This window comes from Physeter macrocephalus, chromosome 19, assembly GCF_002837175.3.
Source record: "Physeter macrocephalus isolate SW-GA chromosome 19, ASM283717v5, whole genome shotgun sequence".
Classification (NCBI taxonomy): Eukaryota; Metazoa; Chordata; class Mammalia; order Artiodactyla; family Physeteridae; genus Physeter; species Physeter macrocephalus.
In genome coordinates, this window is record NC_041232.1 from 35,423,315 (window position 1) to 35,439,771 (window position 16,457).

Genomic DNA, 16,457 nt, shown 5'->3' on the forward strand with positions numbered 1-16,457 from the left:
TTTGCTTCTACTGTAAGTGGTGCTATATTTGCTATAATGTCAATTTAAAATTGCTTACTGCTAATATATAGAAATAAACTCTTTTTTGTATGCTAATCTTCTAGCTTGCAACCTCACTGATAAGTTCTTGAGGCTTTTTCTGTAGAATTTTGAGGATTTTCTATACAGAAAAATACAGTGTCTGAATAATTTTAAATTGTTCCTTTTTAATCTATATGATTTTTCTTTATTTTACACCTTACTGCACTGTCTAAAACTTCCAGGACAACACTGAATGAAGTAGTGGGAGAAGACATAGTTGCCTTTTCCCAATCTTAGGGGAAAAGCATTTAGTCATACACAATTAAATACAATCTGAACCATAGGTTTTTTTGTGGATTCTCTTTATCAGGGTATGAAAGTTTCCTCCAGTTCCTAGTTTGCTGAGAGGTATTTGTAAACCAAGAATGGATACTGATTTTTTTTTCAAATGCTCTTTCTGCATCTACTAAGATGATATTATGGATTTTCTTTTTTAATATGTTAATATGGTAGATTATACTAATTGATTTTTGAACCTTAAACTAACTTTGCAATCCTGGTATAAACCCTACTTGGTCAAAATTTTTACCTAATGCTAGATATGATTTGCTAAAACTTTATTATTCTCTGTACTTTTCTTCAATCTGAAAACTAGACTAAACTACACAGGTTTACCTGTTTAAAACAGTTTTCTTTAGCTTTATAGTTTCACTTCATTTTACTTATTTCTACTGTAGCTACTGATGTTTCTATTTACAAAATACAATGTAAAGGCAAACTTAGTATTATGAAAGCAGCAATGTTGCATAGCAAAAACAGTTACAGATTTTTAAAAGCATGTGTTCCAATTCTTGCTACGCTACTTCATAAAATTACACATCCCAACTTTGTACTAACAAGCATTCATCCTTTTGCCTCCCATCAAATAAGAAGCGGTCAAGTTTCTCCATCTTTTTAGTTCTTCTGCTGTACTGTTAAGTAGGAAGGTGAAGCAAATTAAACAGCAATAAAATTTTCCTGCAATTTCAGTAAGACGTGAGAAATTAAGAAAAAATTTTTTAAAGTTTGCAATTCAGAATCTGGCACTATATTCCAAAATAAAATTAAGGCTGAAAAAATAATTTTATAAAGAAGAGAAAAACAGAAACCAAAAAAATTGATAAGTAACATTCTGAGCCAAGATTTCAAAGTGTAGAAACGATAAAAGAAATTAAATCTAAAGTTAAAAAGATTTGACTATTTAGAAAAATAAAACTTTTCTAACAAAACATATGTAACCAAAATTGAAAGATAACACTAAAATCAACCCAACCTAAATGTATCGATATGTATGGTTTAGGAACAGATTTAAAAAATGGAGTGGGGAGGATTTTATAAACCAAAATCTTATTATCAATTATTTAAGATGAAAAGATTGAAACTATCTTAATAAGTTCTCTAATCAAATTTTTTTTTTTTTTTCGGTACGCGGGCCTCTCACTGTTGTGGCCTCTCCCGTTGCAGAGCATAGGCTCCGGACGCGCAGGCTCAGCTGCCATGGCTCACGGGCCCAGCCGCTCTGAGGCATGTGGGATCTTCCCGGACCGGGGCATGAACCCATGTGCCCTGCATCGGCAGGCGGACTCTCAACCACTGAGCCACCAGGGAAGCCCTCTAATCAAATTTTAAATGATAAACATCTAACATCAAAATCCAAAACAGAGTTTTTATAAAAGAACATCTGTAAAGTTTAAATATAAGCCGCCTTTCACAGAGAATATTCTCATATCTCAGTGGTAGGAGGGCTTTTCATATGTAATTGAGTCTCACCTGCAAGTATTAAAACATAATAGCTAATTCATTTATAAAAGAATAGAGGATAAATATAATATTATTGAAATTCAATGTGCATGTATGTATATGCTTATTTTAACATATTTATTTTAGCCATTTACTTTTTATTCCCTTGTCTGCAAAATATTTCAGATTCTCTTGATAAGCTCCCAAACTGACAGTTTCTTTCCCATTTCCTACTCATTTGATGTAGGTACTATTGATGAAATAACCAGAGTAGACAGAAAGAAAAAAAGGGGGGGGGGCTTGAATTATCTAAGTCAATATTTCATTATATATAGTCTGCCATTAACCTCCACAAAAAATTACTTACATCTGCTTAAAAAGTTGTCAATATTTTTGTTTTTTCTTAAGGCAGGAAAATCCAAATCATATACCAAAGCATCCAATCCATCCTAAACAAATAAACAAACAAACAAAGTTAGTTTTTTGGTTCACACTATGAACACTTTGCTTTTTTATGAGTAAAGAATAAAATATATGCTTTAACATTTAATTTGCCTTACTCTCATACATCTTGCATTCATTTAACACCTTCTACAAGGTTACATGAGTACTGGGAGAAGAGAAAATTTGCTTTTATTTCATACAGAGTTTTCACCTTCTAACTCTCCCAGGCAGAGGAGCAGCAAAATCACCTCAAATTGGCTACAAGTGACCTCAACTCGTGCCCTTTTCCCCCCATATAAGGGAAGGAAATTTTACTTTTCACTTTCCCTTAACTACTGCATTTATTTATTTCACAGACACTCATAAAAAACAAATGGCCTGTATTTTTGACTACAAATATTTTACAAGGTGGTATCAAATATTAGTTCCTAAAATGTGAAGTTTAGTATAAAATAAATTCTGCACTTAGATACATTTTTATGGTATGTTTTTTATAAATATATTGGGTTTTCATAACAGTTCTATTTCTTTCTTTGAAGCACTTTCTAAAGCAACTATTAGTAAAGGACAAATATGGGCTTTTACTTTTACAGGGATATTTAAATATTATCTAAGCAAGTGCAGGGCTATGTGAAGGTGTACCAATCAGTGTTGAAATGGGAATGCATCTATTCAGAGTATACCTTGTCAAGTGGTAGGAGCAGAGGAAACATTCAGATAACCCCAAGTACTCTTCATTTTATTTAACTGGGGAAATTTAGTTTGCTACAATAGAGACCAAGAATAAAAACAGAAGCAGCAAAGGAAAACACACCTTCTGGAGACCATGTACAGTCATGTTCATAAGAGGTTGAAGAAGAAATCAAAGCCAGGGGATATATACTTTGTATTAAACCAAAGGTGTTGAGTAACTCAGCTATTGTAGAATACTTAAAATATTTCCCTAGGAAACCAAAAGGCCCAGTCAAATCTTAATAGGTTTTAAAATATATCATTGCTTAGGCTGGAAACTGACCATGGAGAAGACGACTAGTAATACCAATGTTGTTGACTGCTTGAAGAGACCAACCCACCCTATGACTGGCTTTTCAGAATTCAGAGTTTTGTACAGATCTGAAGAAAAAGTTCCTCCACTAGAGAAAGTTCATCTATCCTTGAGATACATTTCTTAGAGTCTTATAAACAATTTGAATATTTCTGTTAATTATTTTTACAATAAAGAAACAAGAACCTTTACTTGGTCTATTCTAAACTGAAAACCAATCAATAAATATATGAACTCACTATTTTCTAGGAAAAGGTAAATTAAATATATATATATACACACCCATTTGACTAGGTTTTAAGTTCTTTGAGGCAGAAACCACAGTTAAATCTCATTTTCTCCCACAGCACCTAGCAAAATGTCCTGAACAAGTGTGCATAAAATGTACATTAAACCAATGATTTTTATGCTCCACAGCAAAGAGATATTACTCAAGAAATAATACTTTTCTTAGAATAGATAGTGTTTCACTGCATCGTGTCACTCCAAAAAATTATACAGATTATAGAGTAGTACAAATAATATTAGCTACGCAATTTTAGGCCGAATTTTGATAAAGTCATCTGGGAAATGCAAGTAGGCATAATGCAATAAAATCAACATATTATTATATTTATAATAACTTGCTTTAAGAGCTCTTAGTACATATCTACTTCCAAAGACACTTCCCAGTTTTAACAGGTTCAGAACACCTAAATTTGTAACAGCTTATGTTGTTTTCTAGTATCAAATAAAACATTAAAAAGTGAGGGAAATGTGTATTAAATTTTACTTACAATATGCTCTCTTCAGTAAATATACTGAAAACAACTGCCTCCAATTTTATTCCAAATAAGTTTTTTTTTTAATTACTAAATGTTAGACAGAAAAGAACCTCAAAAAATAACGTGTTTAACCACCTCATTTCATAGCTAAGGCAAATAACAATCAGAAATATTAACTGACTTGTCCAATGCCACACAGCTAGTTAGTAAGCTGTGTTATAATCAAAATATGAACTCTTAGTCTAGTAGTTATAGAAATAACATGACCATGATAAAAACATGATTTAAAATCCCTGAATCTCTTTAAAATGAAGTTAGGAATTGAGAATAAACATGTATATTTAAATCCAAGATGTACTGTTCAAAAATTAATAGAAAATCACAAGTCATTCTTCTAATTAAAACTAGAAAGTACACTGGTTAGGACTCAAACCTAGTGTTCTGGCTCAAAATACTATGTTTTCCCTAATACACCACTATTACCTCTTCTACATGACCTTCCCTAAACTACCTATAAAATCTAACAGTTCTCCTTGTATTATAGTTATTTTTTACTTTAATCTTCACAGCTAGTTTCAGATGCTGTGAGTAAGCTAAGCCCCAGAACTGAGCAACATGTTTTACTCACAGTATGGCAGGCACTGTTGGCTCTCCTACCACAACAATTATTTCCTCCTTCTACCTTCCTCATTCAACTTTGATTTTGTTCGGGCTACCCACCCTCCTCCATGAGACTACAAGCATCCAAGAAGGGAGAGACCTTCCCCAACTCCAGGAGGTCACTTCTGATTAGTCTAATCTAAGCTAAACATGGAGGCCTATTACTCTTGCCAGTGTTCAGCTTAAGTACAGGAACATGGTAATAATCTGACACATGTAACATGAGGGAAAAACCTACAGAAAGGTTTCTGCGGAAAGTTTCTTCTCTCTTGAAAGAGATACACGTCAGACATAGTCTCTCCTTTCATGAGAAACTGTTATATCTGTATGTGACACCTTAAACAACAGTAGCCATCTTGGGGCCTCAAGGGAGGTTGGCAGGAGAAAAAGCCAAACACAAGGAGGACGACAGAGACAAAAGATGGAAGGAACCTGGGTCTCTGATGACGTCTGTTGAACCACTGAATTAATCTACTCTGGAACCTATTCTTCCCATGCTTTCTCGAGATAATACTTTTTCCTTATGGCTTAACTCAGTTTACATTGGATCTTCTATTTCTTGTGACTAAAAGCATCCTGAAATACACAGTAAGAGTTCATTAAATGCCACTGAATCGATGTAGGAGCTATAGGACTTATTGCACTGAGAGGATCATCCATTCAAATAGTGAGACCAGGAGCAAGACGGGGCTGACAAAAAGTGTCACTCTGGTAAATGTTGTTTGTATAACTGCACAGCACTATGGGAGAAGAATGATTTTTGATTCATATTAATAATTAAGTGAATTCCAGATGGGTCAAAAGAATTCAACCATGAAAAAATAAAGCATTTTAAAGAAAAAAAATAAACACAGTATATTTACATATTACTGTTGGAAGGACAAGTCACATAACCTTCCCAAGCCTCAGTTTTCTCTTTTGTAAAATGGGAATAACTAACTACAACTCAGAAAGGATGTGTGAGAGTTAAATGAGTGAAGTGTATGAAGTGTTTGACCATTAAACAGTCCCACTTCCCACTCTTTCTTTATTTCTCTAGCTGACATTTGAAAGTTCTACAAGTTAGTCTCACTACTGATATAAATGACATAAAGAGAAAACAGATATTTTAATCATGTGGTCATAAAACCTTAAGAGTAAATCTCAGGTCACGATGTTAAACTGTTCCCAATGTAGTAATCCCATATATAACTAAAATTTTTTTGTTTTTTACGTAAGGCATCTGACTTTTGCTTGACCAAGAATTCAATCATGCATTTGTTAATGGAAAACTAGCTGCCTCCGCTAATTGTGTATGGTCACTAGGTGTCTGGACCTATCACCATACACTTTAATTTTACAGACGTAGGAAACGGTATATGGCTTTTCAGTATCACTCATAAGCAAAAATTATATGCCTTTTATCAGAGAAATAAAATGGGGAAGAAGGTATTCTTCTAGCATAATCTAAGGCATATACCAACAGAGGCTAAGGGGAGTCAAAACACTGGGGTTGGGGAGAGGGCTGCAGGCTTCCACTTCTAATGAAGTAGAGAAGCTACACAAGGTAAGAAATGTCCATATCCAACCACAAAGTGGGCCAAGGAATCCTGACTTCTATTCAACACTCTGAAGTTCTCTAAAATAATGGAGAATAAGACTTCCCACTTCCTAAAGTCCATATTCTAGTATGAGAATTCAGGACCTTAATAGAAATTATCATTCTTCCAAGTGCAAAAACAAGTCACAAGGAATGGCAGCCAAAGCATGCAGTCCCACTGCTCCTTCACGCAATTTTAAGATTTATGCAGGAAGGAAAGCTACCCTCTACTTTCACATGTCCATCATATAGCTTAATCATCAGTATAAGAATTACAGAGGAGAAAACATGTAGGAGAGGAGTCAATCAATGTCAAAGAATTACAATAATTAAATTCTTTGCTACTTATATTTGAAAAATGATAGTAGGCCAGTTATAGCAGTGTATTCTGAAAGAAGATAGTCACACTAGAGAAGTATTTTCACATAAACACACAAAGGCAGGCATAATTAACGACAAGTATAACATTTTACAAGAATCTCTAAAGAATGGACATTTCACATTTCTTAAGAAGTGCTGGTATTAGGAGGGGGAAAAGCACCAGTTGTGTTATCTCACAACAGAGTTAAAGCAAAGGAGAAACAGAAGAAAATTATTCAACTGAACACTGCTGCAAACTTTAGTCTCCGGATAGTTTTAAATTACAAAAGTAAGATTCCTGTGTAAAATATCATTTAGGATTAGATCCACTAGTAATAATACATTTGTTATAAGGTATGAAAATATAATGGCACTAGGAAAGGAAAATATATTATGTACAAAAAGAATCAGGGCTTCCCTGGTGGCGCAGTGGTCGGGAGTCCGCCTGCCGATGCGGGAGACACGGGTTCGTGCCCCGGTCCGGGAGGATCCCACGTGCCGCGGAGCGGCTGGGCCCGTGAGCCATGGCCGCTGAGCCTGCGCGTCCGGGGCCTGTGCCCCGCAACGGGGGCGGGCCACGGCAGTGAGGGTCCCGCGTACCGCAAAAAAAAAAAAAAAAAAAAAAAAAGAATCAATTTGGTTTTTGAATTTGTAAAATTTCAAAATCAAAATTGTTACTTTTCTAAATAAGAAATATTTTTTGAGAAACTGCAAAAAAAAAAAAAAATCCGTTAAAACTATGGCAGTAAAACCAGGGCTTCTGGGACTTCCCTGGTGGTCCAGCAGTTAAGAATCCGCCTTCCAATGCAGGGGACACATGTTCAATCCCTGGTCAGGGAACTAAGATCCCACATGTCGCGGGGCAGCTAAGCCCGTGCAACATAAGTAGAGAAGCCCACGCGCTGCAACGAAAAGACCCCTCCCCACCGCATGCCGCAACTAAGACCCGACGCAGCTAAATAAATAAATAAACATTAGGGGGAAAAAAGAAAAACAGGGCTTCTGAAAACCAAACTGCTTCTAAAATAGGCTGACTTTTTTTTTTTTTTGACTGCTATCAAATGTTTGATGACAGAGGATGTACCATTTGAAGAAAATATTTTGGGTCCATGTTAATCTCTTTGTTAGGTAAAGAGATAAGAAATTTCTCAAAATTAAAACACTGATATGAAAATGGAAACAGAATTTCCTCAGGGAATTTTAACAACTTCTGATATTAAATACGATTAAAATCTGTTTAACCAATATGACATTACTACATACATGCCAATATTCCCTAGGACAATTATAGTACAAAAAATTAAGTATCCCAAATACTTAGTAAAACATACAGTGGCTCTTCCCAATCAATCTCAAACTATACTTTTCCAGCCTCATTTTCTGTACATACATATATCTAGGCTTGAGCCCCGGTGTGCTACCAGTCATCTCCCAAATGGCCCATGCTCACTCTATCCCACTGCCTTTGCACCTGCTCTTTTCTCCAGCTGGGATGTGAATATTTCTTATGTTTAGACTGCCTCAAATGTTTATGCTGCCTTTCCCAACACTTTAAGAAAATGTTAAAAAATAAAACACCTATGTGCTTCCTATTTAGGAATTACCATACTTGTTACATTATAATTATTTATTTATAAGTCAGCCTCCTCCTCTGTAGGAAAAGAGAAATAGTAATAGTAATAATAATGAAGATAATAATAGTAATAGTAAAATACTTCCTGTCTCTGCAAGTTCACTGGTTAGTAGGTAGAAAAAGTAAATAATACAGGATCCTCAGTGTTACAAAGTAGATACTACACAGAGAAAGGACTGCTTAATCAATTGGGGCTTCATAAAGGAGATGAAATATGAGTTGATTTTTTTTCTCTTTAACCATTTTTTTATATTGAAGTATAGTTAATTTACAATGTTGTGTTACTTTCAAGTGTACAGCAGTGATGCAGTTATACTTATATCTATCTACTCTTTTTCACATTCTTTTCCATTATAAGTTGTTACAAGATACTGAATATAGTTCCCTGTGCTTGTTGTTTATCCATTTTATATACAGTAGTGTGTATGAGTTAATCCCAAACTCCTAATTTATCTCCACTCCCCAATCTCCTTTGGTAACCGTAAGTTTGTTTTCTATGTCTGTGAGTCTGTTTTGTAAATAAGTTCATTTGTATTATTTTTTAAGATTCCACATATAAGTGATATCATATGATATTTGTCCTTCTCTGTCTGCCTTACTTCACTTAATATATCTAGGTATTTCATTGTTTTTTATGGCTGAGTAATATTCAATTGTACTGATATATATATACCACATCTTCTTTATCCATTCATCTGTCGATGGACATTTAGGGTGCTTCCACGTCTTGGCTATTATACATATTGCTGCTATGAACACTGGGGTGCATGTATTCTTTCCAATTAGAGTTTTCTCTGGATATATGCCCAGGAGTGGGATTGCAAGATCATATGGTAACTCTATTTTTAGTTTTTTTGAGGAACCTCCATACTGTTCTCCATAGTGGTTGCACCAATTTACATTCCCACCAACAGCGTAAAGACGGTTCCTTTTTCTCCACACCCTCTCCAACATTTATTATCTGTAGACTTTTCAATGATGGCCATTCTGACCAGTGTGAGAAGATACCTCATTGTACTATTAATTTGCACTTCCCTAATAATTAGCGATGCTGGGCATCTTTTTATGTGCCTATTGGCCCTCTGTACGTCTTCTTTGGAGAAATGTCTACTTAGGTCTTCTGCCCATTTTTTTTTTTTTTTTTTAATTATTTATTTTTGGTGCGTTGGGTCTTCATTGCTGCATGCAGGCTTTCTCTAGTTGCGGCCAGCAGGGGCTACTCTTTGTTGCGGTGCATGGGCTTTCTCTAGTTGCAGCAAGCCGGGGCTACTCTTCGTTGCGGTGCACGGACTTCTCACTGTGGTGGCTTCTCTTGTTGCAGAGCACAGGATCTAGGTGCGTGGGCTTCAGTAGTTGTGGCACATGGGCTCAGTAGTTGTGGTGCACGGGCCTAGTTGCTCCACAGCATGCGGTATCTTCCTGGACCAGGGCTCGAACCCGTGTCCCCTGCATTGGCAGGCGGATTCTTAACCACTGCATCACCAAGAAGTCCCTTCTGCCTACTTTTTGATTGGATTGTTTGTTTTCTTGATATTAAGCTGTATGAGCTGTTTGTATATTTTTGAAATTAATCTATTTTCTTCCAATCCGTAGGTTGTCTTTTCATTTTTTTTATGGTTTCCTTTGCTGTGCAAAAGCTTTTAAGTTTAATTAGGTTCCATTTGTTTGAGCTGATCTTTAAAGCAGAGAATTTAGAAAGAGTAAGATGGAGGTGGGGCAAGGCAATCTAGAGAGAAGAAAGGCAAGAAAAGTTTAGAGAATGAGAGTAGGATGCTCTGGTCCCATAGGGTGAGAAGGAGGAGGTACAGGAAACAATGCTCTGAAGATGGGTTACAGAATGTGTATTAAAGGTGTAACATACCATGCTAAGAATTTCAGTATTTATCTTATGATATCCACTTGGAACCACAGGAATTTTGGGGAGACGAAGAGTGACATGACTGTTTTTTACTTTATCAAAGTCTGACAATGATAAAGACAGTGGATTAGAACAGGAAGAGACAGGTGGAAAAGGAAGCAATTAGGAGGATACTGTGGTAATACAAGCATAGGATGATATCAATACAAGTCTGAACTAAACTGGGGCAATAGGAATGGAGCATTAGAAGCAAAAGAACCTGATGAATGACTGAAAGAGGGACAGGAAGGATTAAGAATGATTATATAATTATAAGAATGACTATCTATCTTCTAGTTTAGGTAAGAAGATAGTGACTTCATTAACCAAGGCAGAGAATACAATTTGGAGAGAAAAGATAAAGATGTTAGATATACTGAATTTGAGGTCCCTGTAGGATAGTTGCCATTTTATGGATAACTAGATGGCAGTTAAAAATATGAGTTTGAGTTCAACAGAGAGACTGGACTGTGATACAGATTTGGAAGTCATGAGAATACACTGAAATCCACGATAACAGATGCAATTACCCAACTAGTGTAAACCAAGGGGAACATGGAAAAAGAGTGAATAATAGCATCCTGGGAAACATTAACATCTGAGAGATAAGCAGAGCAAACATGACCAATGAGCAATAAGAGAGGTGGGGAAGGGAGATATAATAGCATCATGAAAGCTGAACTAACTCTAGAAGGAACTTAAGAGCAAAGCAAAATGCCACCATGAGGTCAACTAGAATGAAAAATGCAAAAGGAGGCAAATAATTTGTGATTAAAATGTCACTGATGATAGTTGCACAACAATATAATGCCACTGAACTGTACACTCAGAAGTAATTAAAATAAGTTTCACGTTGTATATATTTTGTCACAACTTTTTAAAAAACTCACTATTGGACATCAGCAAAATGGCGGACTAGGAAACTCCAAACTCTCATTCCCCTAAAGAAATGTGAAAAAAAAACCCAGAAGCTCTCTGAACCAACTTTGTAAGAGCTCAGGAAAACAAAGGTTAAGAGCAACCAAGCAAATATCCAATCAAGTAAAAGCCATATTCAAATGGTAGGAAAGTTGTGTGACATGTTTACTCACTGTTACCCCACTCTCTCCCGGAGTGGGGGTGGTCTTGGTCTTGAGTAGGTAACAGATTGGTTCCCACTTCCCCCACCTTGAACCTGAGGGAGCAGAGTAAGACCGTATTTGTAAACTATTATGTATGTCTGTTTTAACCCATCTGGGGGATGCCTGAAGGACCAAGGCAAGGACCTTTCTGTTTTGTGTAACTAAGAATACAGGTAGACAAAGCAGTGGGGGCACAGCTCATAAAAGCTATGAGACAACTATAAACCCCACAGACTCCTGAGGCAAGAGATTATGGTAGAGACATACAACAGATCATCTAGGCCCAGAGAAGCTGGAGTGAGACTCTTTGGGAAATTCTTTTTTAAAGGTCAGTATCAACCTTAAATAGAATGCTTCTCAGAGTGGAAGGGGCATAAACCAGCTTATAATGGGTAGAAAAGTTAATGGAAAAGGAACAAATGAAATAATGGTCAAAAGAAATGAGAAAGATTAGAAGCTTGCATGATTTAAAACCTAAATTTGATTAAATACTTTTAGGTAGAAGAGACATATTTTTATAGAATAAAAATGATTAAGTGAGGTTCCAAAAAAAATGTAAGGGAGGACAGAATTAAGATACAAAGTTGAGACATCAACCTTATAAAAAAGAAAAATACTTCTATATAAACAGTATCCTGTCAAAAGGGCACGGAGTCATATTCCAATCTAGAACACTTAATAGTCACCGTGATCTTAAGCAAGTTATCTAACCCTTCACAGCCTCAATGTTCTCATCTGTAAAATAAGGATAACAACAATAACTACCACATAGGCCTGTTGTATTGTAAGAAACTGATATATCCTAAGAAGTCACAGAAATATATTCATGGATAATTTCAAAGAGTATCTGCCTCCCTATCACTTTAACAGTTTATAGGTATGGGTGAACACAAGCTAGACTTTGTGTTGGCATGAATAACTGAAAAAGTTCAGGTGGTTCGATTTTGTTTTGGGGGATAGAGTTTATTTTTCAAATTTTTCCTTCAAGTGTCTGATTCGTTTCTTTGGGGAAAAATAAAACACGTCATATGTTCAGTTAGCAGTAGTAAAAAAACATTTTTCAAAAAAACCAACTCATCAAATTTGTAAATAAAAGTGAGAAAAACAAACTGATTTCCAGCCAACTATACTTGACTAATAAAAAATGAAATGCACTTTCCCCTCCCAGTCTGAAGCCTTTTATTGAGTCGTAGAAATGGCTTAGGCAATCTTCATTTTTCAGTCCTTGTTACCATTAGGTTGGCACTCGTCAAACAGCCAAATCTATTGGTTATTTTTAATAAACACCAGTGTGTGATCTTCACTATTTAATAAAGAGGAAAGGGATGCAAAGCAATGCTTCCTTTCAAAGGCAGCAAAATGAGTCACTTGCCATGTGTGCTTCACGTCACCCTAATCAGCACATATAGTTACAATGCGGTATAGTTTTTCAGAATGACTGTATTTTGCTGTTGAATTAAAAAATAAAACAATATTGTTTAAAAGAAAAATAAACAGCTCACTGTTACCTTTTTAAAGTTCCTATACAAATTTTCATAAAACTAGACCTTGATCATGGTGGGAAAAAACGAATGAACAGAGAGACTCAGAGACCTGGGTAATCATAACAGAAGATTTAATATCACTGGAGGCCCAGAAGGAGAAAAGAAAGATAATGGGACTAAAAAGGACTGAACTAAATGAAGGCTAAAAATTCCCTACATTTGGCAAAAGACATAAACCTCTAGATTGAAGAACTAACAGGACATATCCAAAGAAATCCAAACCACCACCAACAAAAACCTGTCAAAGTAGAATTCTATATCCAAAAAAAAAACCAAACAAACAAGATAATCTCAGATGACAAAAAACTAAGTGATTTGTGACCAGCAGACCTATCCTAAAACAATGTAGCTGACATACAATATTAAAGGAAATTCTTCAAATAGAAAATGATAAAAGAAAGAATCTTGGAATAACAGGAAGAATGAATGAAAAAGTAAAAATACAGGAAAATATAACACAGTTTCATTCTCTTTAAAGTTGAAGCAAAAAATTTTAATATGACCTGTTTCTCATTGTTTCTCATATAAAAAGACATTAAAGATGAATATATTATATACTAGGAGGGTAAAGGAACATAAGGAAGATAAGATTTCTACCCTTCACTCGAACTAATAAAATGTCAACACCAATCAAATGTGGTAAGTTATGTATGTCTAATTGAATACCTAGAGTAACCAAATAAAAAAGCTATACAAAGAAATACACACAAAAGCATTATAGGTAAAGCCTGTTTCCCCCATTTGGTTGGAAGAATATGATGAACCTTCACTGTTAAATTCTAATTCTGGAACATAAAATTACATCGTAAGTTGCCCAGGATAAAATCAGTGGCATCTACCTGTGTACCAGCCCACCATGATGCAGGTGTTTTGGTCTAAAGGGACTTTTTCAAAAGCTCTGTGAGTCAAAGAAAGATTGTAGAGGCGCATGCCTACCAAAGCTCTCAGACTTATGATTGGAAAGGAATTCTTTCCTTTGAAACCTCTCCAGCTTGTGTGATAGTAACCTCATTACGTGAAGACCCCTGAGCCAAGAATGACTCAAGCCTGAAGAGGCTTTCCACCTTCTACCACAGTGATGGCTGGCCCCCGTTCACATTCCAACACTCACTCACACACACACACACACAGAGGCAATGACAATAGTCATTAGCTGCTCTAAGAAGGGATACTGGACTAGAATGGAAAGAGGTCTTAGTTGTAAAATAAGGGCTTGGACTTCCAGTATAAGATGAATAAGTCCTGGGGATGTAATGTACAGCACAGTGACCATAGTTAACAATACTGTGTTGAATATCTGAAAGCTGCTAAGAGAGTATATCTTAAAAGTTCTCTTCATATATAATTTACTATATGAACAAGCTAAAGAAGAAAAATCACATGATATTAACAGATGCATTAAAAAGTATTTGACAAAATCTAACTCCTATTCATGAGAAAAATTCTCAGAAAACTAGAAATAGAGGTGAACTTCCTCAACTTATAAAGAACACCTACAAAAAAACCTGAAACTAACATCATACTTAATGGCAAAAATCTATGATATCCCTCACATCAAAAATCAAGAACAAGGCAAGGATGTCCTTTCTCACACTCTTAATTTAACATAGCACTGGAACTCACAGCCAGCTCAATAAAGTAAGGGAAATAAAAGGCATACATATCAGAAAAGAAGAAATAAAATTGTCCATATTTACAGATGGTATGATTGTCTATGAGGAAAATCACAAGGAAGCTACAGCACAAAAATAAACAAAAAACACCTAGAACTAATAAGTGAGTTCCACAAGGTCATAAGACATAAGATCAACATTCAAAAACAACTGTATTTCTGTATATTAGCAATGAACATGAAGAAACCAAAATTTAAAATGCAATGCCATTTACATTTACTCATAAAAAAAGAATATTTAGGAATAAATCTAACAAAGCAAGTACAGAATTTATGCTGAAAACTACAAAATACTGATGAAAGAAATTTTAAAAAGATCTAAATAAATGGAGAGACATATGGTGTTCATGTACTGGAAGACTCAACATAGTAAAGACATCAATTCTCCCAATATTGACGTATAGGTTTAACACAATTCCTATCAAATCCCAGCAAGAGTTTTGTACATGTTGTAGATATAGGCAAGATTGCTCTAAAATTTATACGGAAAAGCTAAGGAACTAGAAAAGCTAAAACAATTTTGAGAAAGAATAATGTGTAGGAATAACCGTACCCAAGTTTAAGACTTACACAGCTACAATAATCAAGACAGCGTGTGCTACTCATGGAAGGACACACATCCTTGGCATCTCTGGGGGATTGGTTCTAGGACCCCGGCAAATACCTAAATCCAAAGATGCTCAAGTCCGTTAAATAAAATGGCACAGTGGAATTCCCTGGTAGTCCAGTGGTTAGGACTTGGTGCTTTCACTGCTGGAGCCGGGTTCGACCCAGTCAGGAAACTTAAGATCCTGCAAGCTGCATGGTACGGCAAAAACAAACAAACAAAAAAGGCATAGTCTTTGTATATATCATCCAAACATCCTCCCGTATACTTTAAATCATCTCTAGATTACTATAATACCTAATACAATGCAAATGCTATGTAATAGGTGTAATTATAATGTAAATGTTATGTAAATAACTGCTGACTACAGGCAAAGACAAGTTTTGCTTTTTGGAACTTTCTGGATTTTTTTTTCCCTAATGTTTTCAGTCTGCGGTTGGTTGAATCTGTGGATGCGGAACTTGTGGATACAGTGGGCCAACTGTATAGATCAATGAACAGAACAGAAAACCAAGAAACAGACCCACACAAGTACAGCCAAATGATTTTTGACAAGGTACAAAAGCAATTCAATGGAGGAAGGTAGTCTTTTCAATAAATGATTTTGGAGAATTGGATATCCATTAAAAAAATGAACCTCAATCTAAACTTCACACTCACACAAAAATTAACTAAAATTGGATCACTCATTTAAATGTTAAAGTGTTTAGGAAAACAGGGCAAAATCTTTGAGAACTACAACTTAGTGAAAGCTTCTGAAACATGACACAAAAAGTATTTTAAAAATCTAAAAAATTTTTGATAAATTGGACTTTGTCAAAAATAACTTTTGCTCTGCAAAAGATCCAGGTAAAAGGATGAAAAGACAAGCCAAATACTGGGGAAAATCTTTTGCAAACCATATGTACTAGAATAATTGAATAACTCTCAAAACTCAACAATAAAAAAAAATCTGAGCAACTGACAAAGGACTAATCTCCAAAATCTACAAGCAGCTCTTGCAGCTCGATATCAAAAAGACAAACAACCCAATCCAAAAATGGGCAGAAGACCTAAATAGACATTTCTACAAAGAAGATACACAAATTGCCAACAAACACATGAAAGGATGCTCAACATCACTCATAACTAATGATTAGAGAAATGCAAATCAAAACTACAATAAGGTATCACCTTACACCAGTCAGAATGGCCATCATCAAAAAATCTACCAACAATAAATGCTGGAGAGGGTGTGGAGAAAAGGGAACCCTCTTGCACTGCTGGTGGGAATGTAAATTGATACAGCCACCATGGAGAACAGTATGGAGGTTCCTTAAAAAACTAAAAAT

The 16,457-nt window shown here is 35.4% G+C and overlaps 1 protein-coding gene across 1 annotated transcript in view; it reads right to left on the bottom strand.

Moving 5' to 3' along the window:
• ROCK1 (Rho associated coiled-coil containing protein kinase 1) overlaps nt 1-16,457 on the bottom strand; it is a 151,807-nt gene that overhangs the window by 114,479 nt on the left and 20,871 nt on the right. Inside the window, exon 2 of the mRNA XM_024120556.3 lies at nt 2,168-2,249. Coding sequence (XP_023976324.1) covers nt 2,168-2,249 — 82 coding nt within the window. The remainder of the gene's footprint in view (nt 1-2,167; nt 2,250-16,457) is intronic.